Source organism: Littorina saxatilis, linkage group LG13 (assembly GCF_037325665.1).
Source record: "Littorina saxatilis isolate snail1 linkage group LG13, US_GU_Lsax_2.0, whole genome shotgun sequence".
Lineage (NCBI taxonomy): Eukaryota > Metazoa > Mollusca > Gastropoda > Littorinimorpha > Littorinidae > Littorina > Littorina saxatilis.
Window position 1 is genome coordinate 13,680,122 of NC_090257.1, and position 19,956 is coordinate 13,700,077.

The 19,956-nt window shown below is 44.0% G+C and overlaps 1 protein-coding gene across 1 annotated transcript; it reads left to right on the plus strand.

Annotated features, from left to right (window-relative positions):
* The first annotated feature begins 17 nt into the window (after positions 1–17).
* Positions 18–19,807, plus strand: LOC138983660 (uncharacterized). The gene is made up of 7 exons (XM_070356942.1): positions 18–1,546; positions 2,107–2,677; positions 3,241–3,372; positions 4,750–4,934; positions 5,432–5,708; positions 6,175–6,826; positions 17,104–19,807. The coding sequence occupies exons 1-7, from the start codon at positions 1,533–1,535 to the stop codon at positions 17,853–17,855; spliced, it is 2,583 nt and encodes an 860-aa protein (XP_070213043.1). The 5' UTR covers positions 18–1,532; the 3' UTR covers positions 17,856–19,807.
* The last annotated feature ends 149 nt before the right edge of the window (positions 19,808–19,956 follow it).

The window sequence follows — 19,956 nt, forward strand, 5'->3', positions numbered from 1 at the left end:
TGAACGTCTTGGCGGACAGTTTGAGCAGGGGGGACAAGGTGGTTCACTCGGAGTGGACTCTCTCCCACCAATCCCTGGACCGTCTCTGGTTGCAGATAGACAAGCCTGTGATCGATCTTTTCGCAACGAGGTTTTCGGCGAGACTCCCTCTCTTTGTCTCCCCCTTCCCAGATCCTCTGGCCTGGAAGGTGAATGCCTTGGAAATCAGTTGGGCAAACCTGACAGCGTATGCGTTTCCTCCGTTTTGCCTTCTCGGAAAGGTCCTCAGAAAAGTAGACTTAGAGAAGCCAGCGCTGGTTCTGGTCGCTCCGCTTTGGCCAAGCCAGCACTGGTTTCCCGACCTACTGCGTCTAGCAGTGCGGCCTCCGATCCCTCTCGCCGTGAAAAAGGGGGACCTCGTGCAGCCTCGGTCCGGCATCCCCCACGAAAATCCGCGGCTCTTGAGCCTTCACGCCTGGATTCTGTCCGAAGCGCTTTGCTTAAGGCAGGGGCCTCTGCGTCTACCGTAAAGTTTGTCTGCCACGCCCATAGAGAGTCTGCGACTTCTGTATACTCTTCGCACTGGGCAGCTTGGTCTAGGTGGTGCGCGCTTAACGGGGTTAATCCCCTTGCACCTAGGTCTATGCAGGTAGCCAACCATCTTGCGTGGTTGGCAGAGCAGGGAGGTTCTCCCTCTTCCCTTAGAGTACGGAGGTCTGCGATATCCTCAGCTCTTTTACAGCTGGGGCGTAAGATCTCTCTTGGCGGAGTGATCTCTAGTGTTATTAAGGGCGCATCCCTTACAGCCGCTCGTGTTAAATCGCAGCTCCCTGCCTGGGATTTGTTGTTGGTTTTACGTTTCTTAGCCTCGGAGGAGTTTGAGCCCATCCGTTCGGCTTCTTTGACTAATTTGACTCGCAAGGCCGTGTTTTTAACCTTGCTTGCTACTTCCAGGAGAGGTAGTGAAATTCATGCTTTGTCAGGTCTAGGAAAAGACATTTCTTTTGAAAAGGATGGATCGATGTCTCTCAAATTTATTCCTGGCTTCCTCGCTAAGAATCAGAAGCCCGGTCAGGTTTCGCCCGTTTTGCATATCTTACCGTTAAGCGCGGTTTTAGCTACTGGAGATCCAGATTTAGCTAATTGCCCCGTCCGGTCGCTCGGCCTCTACCTGTCACGAACGCGGCACATTCGTTCAGAAACCCAAAAGCTACTCTTTATTTCTCTTAACACAGCTAGGAATAAGGATATTGCAAAGGTCACGTTGACCAAGTGGGTATCTACACTGATCAAGCAAGCTTACGCCTGGTGGGAGGCTCAGTCAGGGGAGTCTAGGGCAGTCTTGCCTCTCACCGCTGCCAGAACTCATGAGGCAAGAGCCTGGGCTGCCTCTTTGGCCGTCCTCAAGTCTGGTCGTCTGGCTGAAGTGCTAGAGTCAGCATACTGGCGATCAGAGGATGTTTTCATAAACTTTTACCTCAGGGACATCGCTTCACTGAGGCAGGATGGCAGCTCTGCGCTACCAGCGATGGTAGCCGCAGGGCAAGTCCTTCATGGTTGATTTTTGGTAAGTACCCACCACCTATAGTAGCAATCTGCTATATGTGAGTTGGGTATAGTGAATGTAATTTAATCCAAAATTTTATAAATAAATTTTAATTTAATTAATATACTTACCCAACTCACATCGTTTAATCCCTCCCGCCTCCCCGCTGTGGTGGTATTTGGGACTAAAAAAGGAGTGAGTTGGGCTTCGATGGAATGATACAAATGGCGGCGTATGCGCACGCATACGGAAGTCGGACCGGTAGTTGGTCTGGCCTTATGGGATTGGTCACTCTCTTTTTTAGAGTGGTCTCCCTTGTTACCAAGGGGACGCGTACAGCGTAACCAGCACTGAACTAGAGTTAATTGCTATATGTGAGTTGGGTAAGTATATTAATTAAATTAAAATTTATTTATAAAATTTTGGACTTCCACTGAAATGGAAATTAACAACAATGTTTGCAAACACAAATTTTGAAGCAAAACAAAAAAAAGTATTTTTTAACACCCTATATATACATGTATATATATATATATATTGATAATTGACTGATGTTCACTGACTGTGATATGATTGTTTAGTTTTCAGGCTTTGACCATGGAAAGCGGTGCAGAGCCCCCAATGCAGGATGTTGTGGACGCAGTGGAGGCTGCCAAAAAGGCTGTTGCCGCCCAGATCAAGCAGGAGGCAGGAGACGGTGAAATGTCACGCGCCTTTGCAGCATACCCTCCTGCCCATACACAAAGCCTAGGAGATGTTGACACCTACCCTGTGTCGTCTGGCAGAAACAGTGACAACACCCATGTTGATGAGCCCATGAACTTACCTGTGCATTTCCCCATGGGACCTCATGCTCACAGTGCCAGTACATCCAGGCCCTCAAGCCAATCATCTCCTGTTCCACTTTCTGCTGAGCCACGAGTACAAAGTTCCACTATCACAAATTCAGATTCATCATTACCATTTTCTCAGGCTGAAACTCCAGTTGATAGTCTAAACTCAACGGAGAAGACCCATGATAAGAATGGTTTAGTGGACGGACCCGTTTTGTCTGCAGCCCATGGCAGTCATGCTGGGCAGGCACAGGATCAAGTCAACAAGGCAGCAGTAACAGCTGATGCATCAGAGCAGGCGGCCTCTCCAGCAGAACATGTTTGTTGTTTTGTTTTTTAATTGTCAAACTATGCAGCTTTCCTTGTCCATTTCACTGACTGCCTGTGAGAACCACAGACAATTTCGACAACAGTCTTTAAATACCCTTCTGTGTCTGTCCGCTTTTGTGTTTCTCAGCTTGTTTGTTTGCGAGCCTGGCCTACATCCCCCCCCCCCCCCCCCCCCTCTCTCTTTCTTTTATTCTCACTGAATTTCCTCTTTGAACATTCACTACTGAACAAGTAATAGACTAATAATTGTCAGTCTTGCTCCATTTAGTCAATCTACGCCCCCATCTGCTATTCTTTTTTCCTTTTAAAATAATAAACACAACTACTATCCATTGATGACTGACAAGTGGTCAGGCTCATGTCTACGATCAAGTTGCAATGATCACATATTTTATAATTCCACTCTTTTCTCTCTTGAAATTTGCCTCTGCATGTATCATCAGTGTGCACTTGACTTTTTATTGTTAACATTATTTTGGGGGGATGTCTCTGTGTATGATTTAAATGGGTGTATAACATTTTAATATATTTATTTAATATGTCCTAAATAAGACTGCCAAGAGCTCAACTGACAGTGTTGACAAAGCGAGGCGACTCAGTGTGCGACAGTGTGCACAGCTCCAGCAGGATTTCTATAATGAGGAGGCAGACCCACCAGAACAGCTTGAACCTTCACAGGCAGGGGTTGGTACACTTTCTCATAGCTCTGTGTGACAGTTTCAGGAACGATGTAGTGGCCCAGCCCTGTGCAAGCTCATCATATTTTTACGTTGAAGGCAGCGAAAATCTTTGACAGCATTTCGAAACACGTATTGTAAGCCTTGAACACGCGTGCCATCACAGATCTGAAATAACAGAAATTGGACAAGAAAATGCTTTGAGTTTAGATACATGTGCAAGTTTTAAATTGATATTATGTGGATTAGTTGTGTTAAATAGAGGCGTCTGTCAATACAATAACAATCCATAAGGAGATCTAAGTTATTGTTGTGAGATTTATGATGCAGTGAACTGGCCAGTGTTAATCAAAAGGCAAGGGGAGTAAGCTGAATGAACACAAGTTATTTAATCATGGAAATAGGTCACACTACATTAAAAATATGAAGCAGGGTTCTTTCTATGGATAAGGGGCAATCAGAGCGTGTAGAAAAGACCGGATGATGATTTCTTTGCTGGTATTTTTGCACACTCACAAAACGGTAAAAATACTTTGGAGTTGGGACATCTGGTTATCGGGAACACGAATAAAGCCTGATCTTGACAGTCTGCTGACTTTTTTTTAACCCTTTCGCTGCCAATCAAAACTTGCGTATGTGCATTCCTGACTGCCAGGGAATATTGGAGTTCGGGGTGTAATAATTCACAAAAAAATCTAGCTCCAAACTGGCAGTAGGTAGGTAAGTAAAACCTATGTTATTTTTAAAGGAAATTGAACCAAGAATCTGTTTTTAGTGTCTAATCATGGAAATAATAATTAGTTTGGCTTATAATGATGTTTAAATATGAACTTTTGAAAAATCAGTCCGGCGCATCTTCCGGTGCCTGTGGATCAAACACAGGTGACTGTTTTGCTTGCTCCAAGAAAGGATATAATCACTGTCATCTACCTGTTTCCAACGAATAGTCCGAAAGAAGATCTCCCCCTTCCCCTGTCAGTATCCATAATCATTTGCACCGCCTGTAGCGTCAGTCCGGCTTTGTTTTTCCCTACTAGGGCCCGGTCGACTGTCACCGTTAGCCATTTTGACGAGTCGAGATTTCTCTCCCCTACCCTGTCGCCAAGGCCGAAAATAGCCTTCAGACGCAAAACCGCGTCACCATTTATGTTTATTCATGAGAATGAGGTATCCTTCCAAGCCATTGGCTGCTATTTGTGTGTCAGCAGTAACGTAGCATTTCTGGAAAATTCCTGAACGGAGAAGACGGGTAAACCCGTCCTAAGGCGCTGCGGCTGCACAAGCGCATGACGGGTATACCCGTCATAAGGCAGTCAAGGGGTTAAAGGTTGCATTTAATTTTTCATTGGAATGATTAGATTATGCAGAAGACATTGGTTTACAGGACAGAATGATGTTGCCCCCGGCAAGCAAAGAGCTGAGACCTCGTCGCTCAACGAGGAAACCACCTCACACTCAGCGTGTGTGGCGCCTGGACATCATGGGAGATGCCTTCGACAAATGGCGTCAGATTGGACAAAGCAAGCACCTGACCAATGACACAGAGATTGCTGTCTTCCTCATGGAACAGTCAGTGGACTTTACTCTCATCCTTTGTCATTCCCTTTCACAAAACTTGAGCCTTTTCTGGATGATTTTTTTTTCTCAGTCTTGTTGAACTTGTCAGTCATGCCGCTTGCTGACAAAAGATATACACAGATGACAAGAAATCCTCCAAACACACACACACATATGTGCCGCTTTCACATAACTGACAAAGTGTGTCCACTTTTTAAGGTAGTATCTAACAAACATAATTAAGATGTTCGCACCACTGTAATGGTGCCAACAAAGCTTTGTTATGGCGCTTCCCCTGTCGTCCCTGTGGATGGGGTAGGTTGGTCCAGAACATACACCTCATGATCTGTATGTTCAAGAAGCAGACAAATCTCCTGGTCCAAGGCTGAGTCTCGCCATTGAATACACTGAATAGTACTAGTAATACTAATATTAACCTTGTGCAAACATTTTTTCACATGATCATTTGATATACCCGCTTCTTCACACAAAATGTTATTTGTGTGCAGTTATGAGAATGTTCTCTTTGGGCGTCCGACTGGTGCATTCTGTGTTCAGTGCAACTCTCTCTTGACCTTCGCTTGCCTCGTCTGTCACACCACATCCCAGCTTCTGGACACGTCTCATGGTGCTCAGGATGAGGGGGGAATGGTGACCAAGGTGGAGCCACTGGAAGTTCTGTCTGATGAGGACAGAGAACCCCAAGCTTTGGAGGCCATGCAGGATGATAATGACGGAGATGATGATGTTGAGTGGAAGAGGAAAAAGACAGGAAAGCGCAAACGAGTGAGTGTAACTGTAACATTACTGACTGTTGCAGTGGCAAAGGAGAGGCAGTGAATATGGAATGTATTGTAGGAGACTTCTGAAGGAAGGGAAGACAGCTGATCAGTTTGACTAACATGCTTGAAGTCATTCCATTCTTGTTGGCTTATCCTGGTTACCATCTAGCAAATTCTATTATGCAAAGCCTCAAAATGCTAATTGGACACTAGGTCCCATACTTAATATGCTGTTAGACTTTGACTGTCATCCTTCCCTCAATTTAGTAGGGTAATAAGTTTCTCCTGACTCTCGGTGCTTCCTACGGGCTTCTGATTTATGTAGACAGGATTGGATGTTGTTTCAAAGGCCAGCACATGTTTGGGCAGAAACAGTGAAGTTCATTAGCAGTTTTGTGATTACCATGAAAGGTTTATTTCCATTCCAGTAACTGCCAAGAACCATGGCTGACACAATATTCTGTGTGCAGGGACGGCCCGTGGGCTCAGGAAGGAAAGGGGGCAGCAAACTGTCCAAAGCCAAGCTGAAGATTCGCAAGTACAAGTGCACTTACGAAGGCTGTGAGGCTGCCTTCGCCAAGTCCAGCCGACTGAGGGTCCATAACCGCATTCACACCGGCGAGAAACCATACGTCTGTAAAGAGTGTGACAAAGCCTTCACCCAGAACTCGGGCCTCAAAGTGCACATGACAAAGCACACCGGGTTGCGTCCCTACTCTTGCGGGGAGTGCGGGGGGTCTTTCCCTTCCTCCAGCACCCTGAAGCAACACATGCGCCGCCACACAGGAGAGAAACCCTTCGCGTGTAAGAAGTGTGACAAGACATTCCGCTGGTCGGGCCACCTGACACAGCACCTGAGGATGCATGACGGGATCAAACCCTTCCTGTGCCAGGACTGCGGCAAGTCGTTCACTGCCTCCAGCGACCTGGTGAAGCACAAGGTGACGCACACCAAGGACCGGCCCTACAAGTGCAACCTGTGTGACAAGGCCTACGCCTTCCAGCACAGACTGACGGCACACAAGCGCTCACACACCGGGGATCGACCCTTCCTCTGTTCCTTGTGCGGCTCGGCTTTTGCTCGTGCTCACAACCTCACTGTTCATTACAGGACTCATACTGGTTGGTTCACTGCCTGCTTTCTCTCTCTCTTTTCAGGCCTCTTTTCTCATTTCTTCTTTTGTGAAGTAAAACAAATGTGTCTCTTTGTTCCTGGCTATTTTTGCATTCAGACAAGTTTTGACTAAATGTTTTCCGATAGACCGGGAATCGAGACGAGGTTTATGGTGTGTGTCACAGTGTCAGACCTGTTTACCCTTACGATTTTGGCGTAATTTATTACAATTTTCTGCAAAAAATACGCCATTCCGCTATCCGTGTCAAGACTACGATTTTCATAAATAAAAAAAAAGTTTAAAATTTTTTTAATTTTTTTTTTTTAATTTTTTTTATTAATTCACATGTTTGGCATTGTTTTTTCAATGGAAAAATGGGGTGAAAAAGCACAGGACTGACCAGAGATCATGTCTGTCTGATGAGACGCTGGAGAGCCTTCAAGTGGTGAAGTCTCGCCCTCACTCATTCGGCAAGCGCAAGTACAGTAGAGAAGCGCTTGACACACTGAAAAAGGCCTACTACGAGCAAAAGAAAAAGAATCAGTGATGCATGTGCTTTTGATGTGATCTTCTTTGAAATTATGATGACTACAAAAACTGACTGATGTGTATTTCTTTCGAATACATCACCTCAATTTAACTAATAGGAGTTACCTTACTTGACTGAGAAGCGTCCTATGTTACCAGTACTAGACTGTAAACAAGGTCGCTAACTCTAGATTTCCGTCGGTATACCATTTAGGGGAGTAGTCTCCCTTTGTCGGTAGTACCTCTCTGCGCATGTGCCAATGCCCATAATCCCCAGTTTCAATTTCTTGCTACGGGGAGCTAGACGTGTATTTAGACCTTTCCCGTCTAAGAAGACTTCCTTCACAGGAACTACAACATTCACCTTCAATCACGGTTTGGGCTTTCCTTTTTAAGGGCGATTACTACGCCCGTATACATTCAATGATTCATCACGTTGAACAACGTAACGAACCGTGAAAATGAAAGTGAAACGGCTTAAAATGTAACAAAGTTACTTGGTCATAAGTAGAAGGTACTTCAATCATCAATGATACCTTGTTGACACACAGAGCCTAACAGGCTCCGTTACTTGTCTTTTTTTTAACTAGTGAACATGCAATTGAACGACAACTATTCTTTACTCAGTCGTTACGAATGTCGAACAGATATTTACAGCGGTTGGACCGGTTTCATTGGCGCAATAGAACTCCGCGAACGATAACTTACCTTGCCGCTTTCAATGGAAAGCAACGGCAGGTCACCCTACACATCAATGTAGGAATACGAACAAGACCTTCAACTTCGAAATTACCCGGAAGTTTTTTGCGTTTTAACAGCTTTTTATCGACTACAGCGAGGTTTACCATGCGCGTTATCCCGACCGGAAGCGCATTTCTGATCCGAATTTTTAGGCGTACAAAGTACCGAGCGCCCGCGAAGGTTACATACGGCGTATGAATACTTCTGTCATTACAAACTGCGATGACTCTTGCGGGCAGCGTAGATACGGAACGCAGTACGCTTGAACGCTGATTGAACTGAAGGCACAGAGCGCCCGCGAATGTTACATATGGCGTATGAATACTTCGGTCATTACAAACTGCGATGACTTTTGCGGGCAGCGTAGATACGGACCGCAGTACGCTTGAACGCTGATAGAACTGAAAGCGGGTTGTATCGAAGAATAACAACAACAAACCTCGCCCGCTTGGAAAGAAAACCAAAAACTGAGATTGAGATATGCGCCTCCGGGAATATTACGGAGGGAACTTCCTTTACTCTCAGAGAAAGGCAAGTAATTCTCTCTCCTATGTTTCTGGGAAACGATGTTTTCTGCGGTTGGCAGATTATGGTTTTGGTATTTTTATCAGATGATCATGGTGGACTCACAGAGACCACGTGGTGGTACTTCTTCAAATTGGATAAAGAATACTTTCCTTGCCAGCTTAACTTGATTAACTTGTAAACTTGTATGCGTGCATACATACACATTATATATATAAATATATATTAAATTTAAAAAAAAAAAAAAAAAAATTTTTTTTTTTAATTGACAAGGAAGAATTAAAGTGTATGCAAACACAGATGGGACATCTTTATTGGGATATAATCCTTTTTTCTTGGCAAAGGGTATCAAAGAAGTCAGTTGATGTTACAAATTCCATTTTCATGGAGTGTTTAAATCAGCTATCTGAGTGGTAAAAGATTTAACTTATGGATAAACTCAAGTGTTTACACTTTGAGATTTACACTCAGCTAAGATCTGTTGATACCACAGTGCCAGGAGACAGCTCTTCAAATTCAATTAGAACAGGCACACATATATACTTATGTTCTGTTCCAGTGCACAATTGATGTGAATGACATGTTATGAATAATATACAGTTGAAACCATGCCTTAGGGGCATGAATAAACTTGGTTGTTAACACATGAGTATTACACTCAGCTGAGTTTTCACAACATGCAAGATCGAGCAAGGCTCTGAATAATACTCACAGGGGAGCTTCCTATAATGTTGTCATGCCTCTACTTATTCCTGGTTCGTAGGCAAAACCTAAGCCTTTGACCTTTAACAAGGCCACATCTCTACTGTTGTCACCTAATCCTACGACTAGGTTCTCAGAAATAGACAACAGGACCTAACAATAAGAGGCCGCCCTTAAATAACACTGGCTCTAGTCAGGTTCATACAAGGGATACAATGTTTATCATTTCATATTATGGAAAATATAACATATTTGCTAAACGGATGTTGTTACAACACACAATTAACTATGCCTCCTAGACAGAGCGGCTACTCTCATGAGAAAGGTACTGGATAAACTCTTGGCACATCCATGCCGTTATCAGTACGAGGGGGAATTAAGTCATATTGACATGTATTTATATATACGTAGACATTACCAAACAGACAATGTCGGGCGCTCTGGGGGAATACCTCCAGTAAGCACAGGAAGAGACAGGCTTCCTTTTCGCCCTGATAACTCCCAGGATCGTTGCGACAGCTTATGACAGACCCTCCAGCTGTCAGGCAAGACGTCCACTGGGCGTAACATGAGTAGAATCTCCCTGAGGTAGCTACAGCCTCGTCTGCAACCTCTCCCTTGAGGTGACCCCGAAACACGGCTGTTGACAGGACTGGGCCCCTCCCACCACTATCTTTGCCAGGGTTCCCCATCATGATGGTGGCTTCATGCATTTTGACTACCAGTATTCAGTGCTGCAAACTGCCTGTAGCGATGCTTCAGCACCGGAAGGACAGCTCCCGCCCCCCATTGCCTGTCTACCACCTCCTGACGGACTGAGGAAGACCTAATGTTTAACGCTCTTGGAACTAGACCAACACTTCAGGCCTGACCATATTCAGCAGTGCCCGGCTACACAGAAGTCTGGGAGTGTGAGGAGAATGCCTAGAGCCTCCTAGTTATCTTCATCACCTGGAATGGAGAGCTAATTGTTAGAGGCTACAACCTTCACACCGGGGAGCCGCCCTATCAGTAACAAGATGGCACCTGCAATCTGCATACAGATCACCAGTCAAACAGCGGTGGACAACTGAACAGGGTATAGTAGTCACATCAGTTTCCATGCATACTGCAAGCTCTTGAGGTCTCTAGATGTCTCCTTCGGATACACAGCTACAAGACAGACACTGCGTACCAAGATAAGAGGAATCAAAGTGTCTCAAGACATTTGCCTGAGGAAACGACTCTGAAGATCACTCACACTTGGAGTGGAGCTTGTTCAACAGGGTAACAGGCCCAAGAATCTTGCCATACAAGCGTCGGGCAACACGGGTGAGCATGTTCAGGCTACATCACAAGGCGGGGAGCTGTTGGAGATAACGCAGAGACGGGGGAAGAAGTGCTCTGAGATCGTCAAGTACAGAATGCTTTCATGACCTGTGGACGGACTCAGCGTAACAACTTGTAAGAGTTGCCCCTTCTTCCTGAATGTCATCTGACACCCGCATCAGCCAGGGGATGATGATAGAAATGTCAGATTGTACAGTCGACACTCAACAGAGGATGTCCGACACCTGTAACAGGTCACATCTCGACTGATAATGGTAACAACTCTGGCAGAAGCATCAACAGGAGAGACGACAGTAGACGTCCTAGAGAAGGGATGGGCCGTTTAAGATCACTGGACAGGTGCCCCTGAGATGATCAGCAGCTTTTGGAAGACAACCTACCCCAGGGTCAGGCAGTCCTTAGGCTACAAAACCTCATGGTTATCATCCTTGGACCAAGTCAAGAACCGCCCTGATATGGCGCTTCGTGGTCGGCTGGGCGTTAAGCAAACTAACAAACCAAGTCAAGGCAAAACCCTTCAACAGGGACAGCACTCAACCTACGTCATGCTTCAGAGACGGACAGACTTGACTAAAGAGGGAATGTCTCCCGAGGTGACTCCGCCCGTTTTTCCATGGACTTTCCAGGAAGGACACTGAGAGATAGTCTGAGGTCTGGCCAGCCATCCGCACTATGAGATCCATGGGCCAGATTTCATAGATCAAGGAGGACCTCTCAGCCCATGCGGATTGATTAGTGCTGCCAGACATCTTGGACTGGGTAAACCATACGTCCCTCCATCATTGAGTCAAATTTTCCTGGAACAAGAAGAGCTTCCTCTACCTTTAGGGGTATTGGGTACGGCCACAGACACACTTGGATTTGGGAAGGCTCAGCCACCCCTTCCAACCGAACCTTGAATTGGACAAGCTTCGTTTGCCTCTTACAACTGGCGCTCTAAAATGCCTGGACTCAAAAGCTAAAGGAGCTGGAGGAAAGAGACACAGTGAGATCCTAGCAGGAGCTAGGAATACCACACAAGGCTATCTCCCTCGCTCCCAGTCTACGGTGACACAAGGTTATTGGGTGAGTATAAGTTGTGTCACTCTAAGAGCTTGAGGTAGAGACACAGTGAGATCCTAGCTGGAGCCAGGAATACCACACCAGCCTTTTCTCCCTCGCTCGAAGAGCCTGAGGTAGAGACACAGTGAGATCCTAGCTGGAGCCAGGAATACCACACCAGCCTATCTCACTCACTCCCAGTCTACGGCTACGCGTCGTTTTTGGGCGAGAAACGTGGCAACTCGGGTGCTGACTAAGACCTTTGTCAAGTCAGAACTATGCATCAGACCAAGAGAGTACACCTCCTGCCTCAGGCAGGGGCCTGAAAACAACTCTGCATAGTCACCCTAGAGCTCAGCTCCACAAACAGCTGAAGTGCCCCAGAGCTCACAAAGCTATGCTGGTCAGACAATGCAACACTTGCCGCCCACAGCCACGCCTACTGAAAATCCAGATATGGACTTGGGTGATCTAGGCAGAAGTACTACTGAGATCACAACATAAGACATCTTTGTGAGTTCAACTACCAGGGGGCAGAACTTTGCATCAGCCCAAGATAGTGCACCTTCGGCCATAGGCCGGAGAACATCACTGCATAGTCATCTAAGAACTTGTGAGCTCTACAGAAATCTGGAGTGTCCCAGAACCCACAAAACCTATGCTGGGCAGACAACCCAGCAGATGCCACCTACAACCATGTTTACAGAAAACCTAGATCAAGGACCTGGCTGATCAAGCCAGAAAACGGTCCTGCTGAAATCACAAATGGGACCTCTCAGTGAGTTGCATGCCAGGCATGGCACCCTCTTGAGTAAGACAAGAGCGGTCATTCAGCCAATAAGGGCTCAGAGATGCCCATGGTCACTGGGGACCCCCTCACGCTATAAGTGTGGAATTTCAAAGTAAGAAGCAGGTTTTCCCCTTGGGTAAAGGCAATACAGCTGGCTGTCTTTCACTGGCTATTCTAGGACAAATGGTACCTATAACCATTAAGGGTAGGCTTATAGCCCCCACATGCGTTGAGACAGGCACAGGTAAGGTGCAGACAGTGACCGTACTGCTGAGCGCACTTGCGCTTACTTCCTGTCACGCAGGAGGAACAGCTAAGTCAGCCTGAATTTACACTGGTATCTGTGCCTACCATCCTCATTAGAGAGGTAAATTCAGAGAGGATATAAAAATATATATTCATTCATGCGACTGGCACAATTGTTTGCCATGGAAAGTGGTGCCTCAGACCAGAATTCTACAGGATCTCTGGAAACTCTGTCAATCTCCCTTAAATGGAGGATCAGTCGCAGAGACGCACCTTGGTGATAAGTTCAAGGTATTAGAGGAATTGTTATCTCTGACCATTCCTCATCTTTTAGGTCGTTCACCTGATCCGCCTGCAGAACTTTACGTTGCTAGGGAGTTGGGTCGCTCAAGGCGCATAATGGCAAGTCATAACCATAACCCAACATTGATAAAGACAAGTGATCAGAGGAATAGTAACGACCATCGAGTAGAAACCAGCTCTACATTGACAGGTGGGACTTTCTTTCGATTGTCCCTTTCTGGAGCAAGTTGACACAGTGGCAACAATGCAACTTGCCACTCGCCCGACTCAGGATTTCTTGCTTCTCAGTCCGATGATCTATCCTTTTCTTCCCCCGATTTTACAGGGGGGATTCCGGACAAATGGGCTGAGTCGGGTGAGGTGACACTAGATTACCGATCGAAAGTCAACCCTCCAGCCTGTTATCTATTCTCCTATTAGTTAAATTGAGGTGATGTATTCGAAAGAAATATGTATTTTTTACAAGTAAAATGACTATTTCTAAGAATACTCACCTCAATTTAACCAGAGACCCTCCCACCAACCCCGCTATTGACTTAATAGCTTCGAATTGAAACTGGGGATTATGGGCATTGGCACATGCGCAGAGAGGTACTACCGACAAAGGGAGACTACTCCCCTAAATGGTATACCGACGGAAATCTAGAGTTAGCGACCTTGTTTACAGTCTAGTACTGGTAACATAGGACGCTTCTCAGTCAAGTAAGGTAACTCCTATTAGTTAAATTGAGGTGAGTATTCTTAGAAATAGTCATTTTACTTGTAAAAAATACATTTTGTTTGTAACCCCCCGCGGGTTAGGGGGAAGAATTTACCCGATGCTCCCCAGCATGTCGTAAGAGGCGACTAACGAATTCTGTTTCTCCTTTTACCCTTGTTAAGTGTTTCTTGTATAGAATATAGTCAATGTTTGTAAAGATTTTAGTCAAGCAGTATGTAAGAAATATTAAGTCCTTTGTACTGGAAACTTGCTTTCTCCCAGTAAGGTAATATATTGTACTACGTTGCAAGCCCCATGAGCAATTTTTTTATTAGTGCTTTTGTGAACAAGAAACAATTAACGAGTGGCTCTATCCCATCTCCCCCCCTTTCCCCGTCGCGATATAACCTTCGTGGTTGAAAACGACGTTAAACACCAAATAAAGAAAGATGTTTTGTTTGTGAATGATGGATATATGTGCATGATTGCGTTTCGCAGACACAGTTGTCAGGTGCGCTGTAATTGGCGACGAATTCTGGATGATTACTATTTTTGTGCCAGGATTACTATTTTTAGGGCTGAGCATTACTCCAAAACACTTATGGGGGTAAACAGGTCTGCAGTGTGTGTACACGTGTGTGTGTGTGTGTGTGTGTGTGTGGAGCGATTCCCAGGAAACTAATGGCTTGATCTTCATGAAACTTAACACAAACATTTCTGCAGATAATATCTCCAGAAGAGTTTATTTTTTATTTTTTGATAAATGTCCGGCTTTTCAAAGAAGTTGAGGCGGCACTGTCACACCCTCATGTTTCAATCAAATTGACATTGTTTGGTCAAACGTTCTTTGACTCAGTTCGGACTCTGGTATTGCATTTCAACTCGGAAACTTGAAAATTAATTCGTTAGACTGAACATCAAAATTGTTATTGAAATAGAATATCCTTGAACAGATTTTAAAATGATTGTGTGGTGTTTATCTTCTCCTGAATCCAAAAATATATACATATGTTCAGACCTGTTTACCAGTACGATTTGGGCGTATTTTGTACGCCAAATTATTATCAGTACGCAAATACGCGACACACGCACAAAATACGCATAAGAAAAAGTCTAGAATACGTTTTCCGGTGTTGGTGTGCTGATTACGGGATGGTACAACTGATACCGGTTTCGGTCGAAGAGAGATAACCATGACAGCGAGTCTTCAGTTCAGCTGTGGAAACCTTGTTCAGTTGTTGGCACGTGCGATCGTCTGGACAATCGTGGCAAAATGAAGCGGTAAAATGTGCCAGTTTCGGATGACTGTACCAAGTCGAAACAGCAGAAGCACCAGATTTTCTTGGAGAAATATAAGAAAGAGCCAGGAATTGTGGAGTCTACTGTGGGAAAAAGTCATGCACACTGCAAGTATTGTAAATCAGATTTCTCCGTTGCCCATGCTGGGAAATATGACATCGAACGACACTGCAGTTCCAAAACTCACATGGACAAGGTTGCTGCAAAGAAATCCGCTGAAAGCTGCCAAGGAATTATGAAGTTCATTCCCGCAAAGCAAATCCTGCCAGAAGAAAAGGCTGTAGTCCGTGCTGAAGCAATGTTTTCTGAGATGATTATAAAAATGAACTTGCCACTGTCAACCGCAGATGTTATTTCACCAACTTCATCTTTTCATTTTCAATCTTCTTGGAAGACACTGGTTATAATGTTATAAACTGACAGGTAAATAAAATTGTTTTATCCCTGTTGTATCGGAAGGAGTTAAATTCTGAAGATGTTCACAAGACATGCTATTCTTACACAAACACGTTTGCACCAACGCGTACGTTTTCCCTAGCCCATATGGCTTTGTTTGCAAAGAAAGTACACTAACTTTTTGAAAAATACACTCAACTTTTTGAAAAAGTACTCTTGCCTCAGGTTTTGGGTAAACAGGTCTGTATGTTGTTTTTGGTTTGAAAACAAGCTAAAAAAATCAAGAAAATCTGTTATATATACCGTACTTTTCGAACTATAAGGCGTGCCGTGTATAGGGCGCACCCCCTACTTTTAAAAATAAAACTAAAAAAATCCCAGAATAAGGCGATGTCATGGATAAGGCGCTGCCCTACACGCCACTAGGCGTGAAAGGCAGTAAGTAAGTAAGTAATGGATAAGGCGATGGTGTTGTGCATAAGGCGATGGCATGAAAGAAAAAAAAGAAAGAAAAAAAATGAGGAAAAACATTGTACGTAGGAAAAACCCAAAAAAACAACATCAATGATCAAACATGGCGACCGCTCAAAATCGGCACGAAACATTGTTTCAAACAGAAAGTCAGGGAAGAAGATCAGCGGTACTTCTTTATTTGGTGTTTAACGTCGTTTTCAACCACGAAGGTTATATCGCGAAGGGGGGAGAGGGGATAGAGCCACTTGTCAATTGTTTCTTGTTCACAAAAGCACTAATCAAAAATTTGCTCCAGGGGCTTGCAACGTAGTACAATATATTACCTTACTGGGAGAATTTCTTACATACTGCTTGACTAAAATCAGCGGTACCTCAATCGTCACTCGTTGTCGTCGTCGTCGTCACTCTCACTCCCAGAAAATCCAGAGAGATCTGATTTCAAGTTCACAGTGCTCGTGAAACCTATTTTATCCGAGATTAAGGCGACGTCGTGTATAAGGCGACCCCACGATTTTAAGTGAAAAAAAAAGAAAAAAAGTATCGCCTTATAGTCCGAAAAGTACGGTATATATATATGCAAAATAGGTTTATTGGGCTTGTGTTAGTTATCCTGTTACAGAGACAATGTGTCGGCGCTTTCTGGGCTGCGGGGTTTCGGCTAACTCATATGATTTTACTAGTCTTGGTGGGAATAAAATGCAGTGCGTTCAGTTTTATTCTGTAAGCTCCACAGATTGACTAAATTTATTAATTTCGCTTTACGCTACTTTTAGTTGCTGTAACATTTGAAAGCTGTTTGCAATCTACTTCTGATTCTTGGTTTTTGTATGTGTAAAGATTCAGTCGCTTTTCCACTGTTCACTTGTATAATATTCTTGGTATATTTAGTGGATACTTTTTAAAAGAGGGAATATTATCATTGTTTTGAATTAAAAATGTTAAAGATGTTTTCATAAATACTGATCACTTCTCTCCAGAATTTTCTGGTTAACGGTAAAACTCAAAGAGTGAATACACTGCTTTAGTTTAAGATGACTCGACTCCAAAATGCAGAAATGAAGAAAAGATGGTGGGCGTGTCATGGTCTCAGAGAGAATGAGAGAATAGTACATGATGTTCATATGTGAAATTTGTTTTTGTTTTCAAATGAAAATGGTGTAAAACACATTCATACCTGAACAGCAAATACAGAATGAATCTTACATTTCAGGTGACAAGCCCTATCGGTGTAAAGACTGCGGTGCCACGTTTTCGGACTCAGGAAATTTCTCCAAACACAAGAAAACCAAACATGGGGATGTAGCCAAAAATGCCTACAATGCCAAAATGGCCGAGCTGTCCAAGATGTCTACCTCAGCCAACAGCTCCAACATGACAGCCGACTCTGACTATGGCCGACTGCCGGACTTTGGCCGCGGGGCAGACTTCAACAAAATGTCTGAGTTCACCAAACGGGATGGTGGGGGCAAGCTGCCCAGCATGTCAAGGATGATGGGTTATGGTGAGGCGGGTTATTTGCCTGTGGGTAGCATGGAGCATGCCGTCAAGGCGGCCAATTCTCACACCGACTCACTGCCCGCCACCTCCGCCCCATCCATGTCCCCCCACGGGCACAGGGCCTCCCCTCCCACTAACATCGCTGACTTCAAAAGTCTGCTCCCTCCCATGGAGAACAACTCCCAGGTGAGCGCTATCCCCCTTCACCTGTCCTCACTCCTGCCAGTGGGCTCACCTCCAGCCCTGCCTGTGCAGCCCCGCCACCCCGTATCCCCCGCCATGTCCCCCGCTCTGTCTCTTCCCCCCCAGGCCTCCCCCGGCCCCAGCGCTTCCAACGACAGTCGCATCTCCCCCATGCCACAGCCGGCACATCAGATCCAGGACTACCGTGTACCTCAGCATGACGGGGTGGTCTTTCCACCCCACTATTACGGGAGCTACCCCTACTATTATCCACAACAGTGACGTCGAGAGTGGCAGTGATCCTGGTGAAAATTGTGTGTATGTGACTATATAAAGTATATTGTTAACCACTGCAAGTACAGACTGGAGCATTTTGTACGAGTTCACTGTTTTGACTGTCATCAGTTTTGTTAATATTTGTATGACTGCAGGTAGATGCTGTTCATTCTTTGAGCAGTAAGTAAAGGTAGGGGTTTAGAGGGTCCAAATGTAGTATTGGAACGTACGTTGTTTCCAGTGCTTCTTGCTAGCCTGAGGAGTTAAGCTCCAAAGTTTGTCTACATGAGCAGCTGATGATCTGAAAGGGAGTTTGAGTCTGTGTTTGTTTGTGTGTCTGTGTGTGAGTGAGGAATCTTACCAAATGAAAGGCACACCAATTGTACATTAAGCTCTTTCCTTTCCAGCTTACTACCTGAGAAATCCTGTCCATATAAAAACTTTGACTCATGACGCTCGGTGCATTGTGGAGATGTTACATTTGTCACTTCCCCAGCAGGTCTGTGGAAAGAAAGGAAAGGAAGAATCGGGCTGCAAATGTTTCAGGGAAGATTTATGCAAAATCAAAGACAAATGTTTACTTGGACATAATTTTTTTTTTTTAACACTAGACCAAAAATCCACTTAATTATAAGATGTTAACCTTACTGCAATAGGTTAGTATTAGTGTCTTCGGTTTTCCATTTGTTAGTGTAGCTCTCTAACATTCACAATAATGACCAGGTGGAATTTGGTTTGACTGTATGAATAGAATAATTTGCATGATCATGGGACCGAGCTATGATTGTTAACATTAAGAAAATAGTACATAATAATTATAGTATAGGTACAAAGCTCAAGTTGTATGTTGAATGGTCGTCTCACAATATTCTTAGTGGGATTTAAAATGGCAAATGTAAGCACAACAGCGTGAAAATACAATGAGTTAGTAGTTCTGACAATTTATTTACCTTAACCTGACCATCCCGTTTTGGCAAGTGAAATTTCCAGTTGCTTATGACTTGTATTTCTTAAAGTAAATCTTTATTTGCTCAATGATTTGCATGCATAATTTCCATAAAAATGTACATATTTGTAGAACGGAATACATATGCATATATTGTATATTTATTTGATATATATATATATACTTTACACCATCATTCTATTTTGGTTTGTTTGTTTTTGCTTGCCTGGGGTCTTTGAGCAAGGCCTTAGAGCAGCGATTCATTTGACACTTTTCAAACTTTAAATGCCTTTATCATACACACGGATATATGTATGTCAATGTGTATATATACCCACCTATGTGTGTGTGTATTCCTGTGTTGGCAACAGACATCAGATTATGAGGCACTTGCAAGCTTGTAAATTTACACACATGCACACACACATGCGAGCATGCACATACACGCACACTGTGACTGTGAGACACTCAATGGGAGCAACTCTATAAATGAGTGTTCTCCGACTTGTCATATGACATTGTTTTGACCACTTTCAGTTTTGGTCATTTGTCACTTCTTGCTTACATTTTTATATTCCAAAAAAAAGACGAAATAAGTTTATTTGGCTTTATTTTTATGCTATTCTGTTATTTTGAAACAACTGAAGAATACGGAACATTTAAGCAGAAGTGATGAAAAAAGCAAGGTTCCAACAACTTTTTTGTGTTTTTGATGAAGCTGTGCTGTAAGGTATATATAAAAGTCAGTTAGAAACCTCCGTGTCTGGAAAGGGAGCTAACGAAACAGTTGAATTTGACTCTTCTGCAATATTTTGTGCTGTGTGTTTGTGTAACGTTGTCCATCTTTTAATGTTTCATGTCCGACTGTTTGAGCAATACGAAACAACGAGGAAGCTCACTGTTCCCGAATTATATGGAAGTAAATTTGTGCAGATGTATTATTTTTTTTCATTTTTACAAACATGACCTCAATCTCTTGTAGTGAGAGAGAGTAAATGCGTTTGTGCATAAATTACGTCTTCTTGACTTTGCATGTATGCGCACGTGTAACACATAGTATGTGTGATTTCTGTCTTTCTTCAATTACTTCTGACATTTTCCTTACCAAACATACACACACACATACACATTCACGCACAAGCACACTAAACAGAAAGACTG

Bases quoted from the DNA above. Each gene is read 5' to 3' on its own strand.
- LOC138983660 (XM_070356942.1), top strand. The intron at 4,935-5,431 runs GTCAGTGGACTT...ATTTGTGTGCAG, and splicing joins GCTGTCTTCCTCATGGAACA to TTATGAGAATGTTCTCTTTG. The intron at 5,709-6,174 runs GTGAGTGTAACT...TTCTGTGTGCAG, and splicing joins AGACAGGAAAGCGCAAACGA to GGACGGCCCGTGGGCTCAGG.